Source organism: Acanthisitta chloris, unplaced genomic scaffold (genome assembly GCF_000695815.1).
Source record: "Acanthisitta chloris isolate BGI_N310 unplaced genomic scaffold, ASM69581v1 scaffold18003, whole genome shotgun sequence".
NCBI classification, from domain to species: Eukaryota; Metazoa; Chordata; class Aves; order Passeriformes; family Acanthisittidae; genus Acanthisitta; species Acanthisitta chloris.
This window is the reverse complement of record NW_008665592.1, coordinates 10,472-15,573: the sequence shown is the minus strand read 5'-3', so window position 1 is coordinate 15,573 and position 5,102 is coordinate 10,472. Positions and strand designations below refer to the sequence as shown.

The following is a 5,102-nucleotide window of genomic DNA, read 5'->3' as shown; positions in this document are numbered from 1 at the left end:
TTAACTTAGACCATGCTTACCTGCAAACTGTCGTGAGAACAGCAGCAAAAGCTTTTTACAACCTATCTGGATGGGATATATTTATCTTTCCTTATCCAGAAGACTTGTAAGAAAAGTTTGACAGCTTTGACAAAACACACGTCCAAATTCCAAGATAATTATTATCCATCTTAGTTTCTTCTGGTATTCATGTAAATTTTCACTATTTATCTGGGAAAGTTCAATCAAATGGTAGAAATTTCCCAAATTCTTTCCTTCTGCTGCTTAATTCTTGCTCCATGACTACTATCATCAGCACTCTCAAAAGAGTAGAGAGAGATAAAAGTACTTACAGGTTTCCTAAGGAAAAAAAGGGATAGTGCTCCAATTAGGGGCATATCTCCAATGAGTGGTTCCAGGATAACTCTCATGGTGCCATGGATCTGTAGAAAGGGAGGAAAAAAAAGAGACAATGGAATTGACTTTACTTCAAGTTTTAAATAAAATTTATTCACTGGCAATGCTCACACTTCTAATTCACTCAATTCTTGCTTATGGTGTAATTTTATATATATAGAATTACATGTCATCCAAACCCAAAAAGCTTCACACTTAACAGTTGGGCTTACAAATTCATTATATTCATCTACATGATGCTCTGTCATCTATGAAGTAGATTATTTATACAGCTCAATGTAAACAAATGTGGCACAAGCAGGTACTACAACAAAAGCAGGAAAATGCTTACAGATATGTCAAGATATAGACATGCAAGACAGCAGAATTTTCCTCCTTACAAGAGATCTGTTATCAGAAACTTAGGGAAATTTGGGGAACGATATCAGAAGGCAAGACTCATAGTAATTGCAGCTAAATTAGTAAGTCCATCTAACATTGAAATATTAAATAAAGTAAAAATGTTAATCTCCACTGTCCCTTTATGAACTGACACACCACATGAACATTGCCTTGATGTGAAATTATCTCCAGTTTTTCCCATAGAAAATATTTTATATTTAAAATAGTTCTATACTGTAAAGGAATTTATCCTTTCAGCTAAGTCATGTTACTGAAATTATTATATTATACCAATATATTATATTGGTAATATATTGGTATAATATATTGGTATATAAGAAACCAATATATAAGAAACGAATTCTTATATTGGTATATAAGAAACCAATATATATTATGCAACTGAGACATAAAAGTAACGAAACTATACAATTATTGGTTCTTTCTTATAAATTATTTCATCAGAAAGTAACGATTCAGTGATAACCAAACCAAAAGAAAAAAAACTGAATTTCACCTGTATACTTTTCACACCAGCTCTGCAGAAATATCTCTTGATCTCCAAATCAATTTCACAGTTTCCAACAAAACTAAACAAAAAAAAACCCACAACAAATTATACATTTCACTTTTGTGGACTAAAGTGCACTGTTAATTGTTTTACACTCTCATGACAACATATTTCATTGTCAATCTCAGTCCATGCACAAAAAATGCATGTTGAAACATTAGAAGCCAAACCAAATTTGAGTTCATAAAAACATCTCTACAAAACATCACCACTGTCACTGAAATCACTCAAATTAATACCGAGGCAGGTGATCATCTCCAGAAGCATTCATGAGAGGAAAATACCCAAGTGGCCTTACTTTGGAAAATAACAGACATGGAATTTATACTCAAGCTTCAGGAAAATTCTCCATAGATCTCATTGTTAGTATATGCACCCAAATCCACTTTCATCTGATATAATCATGAGAAGCACTAGGCAGAGATGGTTGTTATGCTAAATAACAAAGTTGTCTGAAATATTAATAGATTTGCAAAATCAGTCATATTTAAAAAGTCAGTAAGTTGGGCATGCTGTGCTGAGTGATCTTCTAAGCAAGTTTTAAGCCAAAAACATTTCAGCCCTTTCTGAAGGGAGAGAGAAGGCAGGAAGCAATACAGAGATTAATATATCAAAAACAATGCAAGGTTTTCCCTGAACAGTTCTTGCATTCAGCTTTTGGGAATGCAAGGTCAAGTGACTGAAATTTTGCAGATGCTGCCCTTTGGGCATGCTGTGCTGAGTGATCTTCTAAGCAAGTTTTAAGCCAAAAACATTTCAGCCCTTTCTGAAGGGAGAGAGAAGGCAGGAAGCAATACAGAGATTAATATATCAAAAACAATGCAAGGTTTTCCCTGAACAGTTCTTGCATTCAGCTTTTGGGAATGCAAGGTCAAGTGACTGAAATTTTGCAGATGCTGCCCTGCTCAGATTTGTCATATTTAAAAAGTCAGTAAGTTGGGCATGCTGTGCTGAGTGATCTTCTAAGCAAGTTTTAAGCCAAAAACATTTCAGCCCTTTCTGAAGGGAGAGAGAAGGCAGGAAGCAATACAGAGATTAATATATCAAAAACAATGCAAGGTTTTCCCTGAACAGTTCTTGCATTCAACTTTTGGGAATGCAAGGTCAAGTGACTGAAATTTTGCAGATGCTGCCCTGTATACCTCAGATTTGTAGAAGATGGTAAAAAAAAAAAAAAATCCCATCTGTTTTGTCCGTGCTACAAAACTAAAAGATTATTCACACGCAACTCAGGCTTGGATTTTAGCAGCCAATTTTCCTGAAGCTCCATCCAGGTCAAGTATGTACCTGCAGAGCTGAGCAATTTTTTTCCAAGAACTGCTGCTCCACTGAGACTCATTGGTCGTGAGACTCAACAAGGAATTTGGGAAGAAAGCTTGAGACTCTGATTTAGCAACTGAATTGGTCAATGATTCTACAGAATAAGAGCTAAAACCAAAACCCAGCAGACTGAATACCATGCTACAGCTGGGGAGAGACTAGCTAGAGGAGACTTGCTAAGAAGACACCAGTTGTAACAGAAGGACAAATGAAATCTGAAGAGCTTTCTGAACAGACTGCCCAGTAATAGACAACGGGAGAAGGAACCAAGTGGGGTGGAGATAAGGCAGCTTGAACAAAGCCTGACACTGCTGGAAGGAGGGGAAAATAGTTTCTTCTACAGGGCATCCTGTTCCAGATTCTGCAGCAGAGACCATGTTTCCTCACATTAGGTTCTTCAGACCTAGCAGTACAGTGGAATGCTATTCAGCTGTGTTTAGGAGTCTGGGGAATTGTGAACAAAATGGGGTTGCTCTCCTCATGGGCCATTTTAGAATCCAGTCAAGATGAAGTAAATTACTCCCACGGAAAGAGCAGAACAGCAGGACAACCACTCCCTGCCCCTGACACCTGATGGCCACACGGTACCCAAATCACCTGTAGCCTCCCCTGCTCTGTGTGTGTTGATGCTGTCTGTGGGATTTCAACAATGCAAATCCTATCACTCTCTTAAACAGAAATAAACAATAGTACTAAGACTTTCCTGTACACATCCAACATCGGAGTTTAATTTGGTCTACTCAAAAGGTAACACTATGCAGAGTCCAATTTGTTCAATGACCAGTTTGGGGAACTGGAAGACAACAACATCATGGAGTCTATGTCAAAGGAAGGTGACAGTTGCTTTCCTTGGAAAGAATGCAGTGTGACTGTGCAGTTTAAAAATAGGTATATAATTTTTAATACACAACTTAAAACGGTGTCATTTCTATTTTTAACCTACCTAACTATATATAGCAATAGTAGAGATAAATATAAATACACTCACATAGATATATATAATTGCATAACAACATAACACAGAGAAGCAAGGTCAATTAAAACCTGCAACTGAAACCTCAATCTTGGCCCTCTGTAGCATCAGAACTATTTGTGTTATGAAGACTGGGAAGAAATATGCTCATTTGAAAATCCATAACAACGTGATGACAAATTGAAGCAAAAATAGTAACAAACTGCACTTGAGGGCAATAAGTCAACAACTTTCAACCTTATAATAAACCTAAATATGGTTTTACCCCCTAAGATATTTGGCTGGGTTCATTAACAGTGGATGCTGTACAAAATTCCACTGTAAAGTAACCTACAACTTGAAGGCTCATTTAGTAAGCAAATTCAATACATTCAGATCATAATATCCCCAAAATATTTATGACCCCTGAAAGGTACAGATCCACTGAGATGGATTACAGTTTAATGAGGACACTCTTGTGAGAATATAACAGCAGCTGTACTGAATCAAACAACGAGCACAATATACAGCATGTGTCATGGTAGCCCAGGGAAAACACCCAGATGGCAAAAAAAAAACCCAAAAAAAGAACCAAAAGGTAAAAATACAACCAACAATAGGACAAAAGTATTTCCTATATTACAATGATATGAGACTGTACATGGACTATCTTAATTAATTCTTTTTAGAAGGTCTTTAGATCCCATTTTTACATGCATTCTGCCAGTGTAATGGTAGCAAGTTTCTCCATTCAAGTATACCAAATGAAAAAAAAACCCCAAATTTTTATGTGTTTAAGTCTCCAGCCTAAAGCTTTCTTTTAGTGCCTCAATTTTTTTGTGTCACGAGAAGGTGAGAAAACATCAGTTGGATGCTATTAACAATTATTTCTTCAATTTCTCAATCTTTTTTCGCTGTCTCTACTACAGTTCACAATTAAATTGACAGCTTATCTGGTTTTCTGTTGATCCATAACCTTTAATTCTCCCCAAGTATTTACTACATTCATGCACTTCAGCAAACATAAGATCTCCTTTTATTAACAATTTATTTACATTTTATCTTTATTTGCCCAAGTAAAAATTTTGCCCTTGCCCGTCTTTGTCACCAAGAACTAGACTTCTAAATTCTGACATGACCTTTGACAATTTTTTAACATTAACTTTTCCAGTGAGTACTTTGTGGATTAGCTATTCAAGCTGCTTACAGGAGTGAAGTTCTTACTTGAATGCTGAGTGATGCACAAGACCTGTTTTGAAAGGGTCTGAAAATATTCTGAAGCCATGATCATAATGCATTCAATATCCTTGCAGAAACAATAAAAACTAAACCAAAACACACTCCTTTTGCAATTAAAATTAAAATCAGAACAAAAACCCCCAAGGATGATGCAAAAAATACTTGAGTGTTTTGGAGACACATTGAAACTACTTAAATGTATGGAAGGTTCAAAGCAAACACACATACCCTGCCACAAACAAC

General features: G+C 36.1%; 1 protein-coding gene across 1 annotated transcript in view; it reads right to left on the bottom strand.

Annotated features, from left to right (window-relative positions):
• Positions 1–332: 332 nt before the first annotated feature.
• Positions 333–5,102, bottom strand: part of LOC103799494 (extended synaptotagmin-2-like) — a gene marked incomplete at both ends in the record, with an annotated part of 12,646 nt that continues 7,876 nt past the window's right edge. The window contains 2 exons of the mRNA XM_009071818.1: positions 333–422; positions 1,295–1,367. Coding sequence (XP_009070066.1) covers positions 333–422; positions 1,295–1,367 — 163 coding nt within the window. The remainder of the gene's footprint in view (positions 423–1,294; positions 1,368–5,102) is intronic.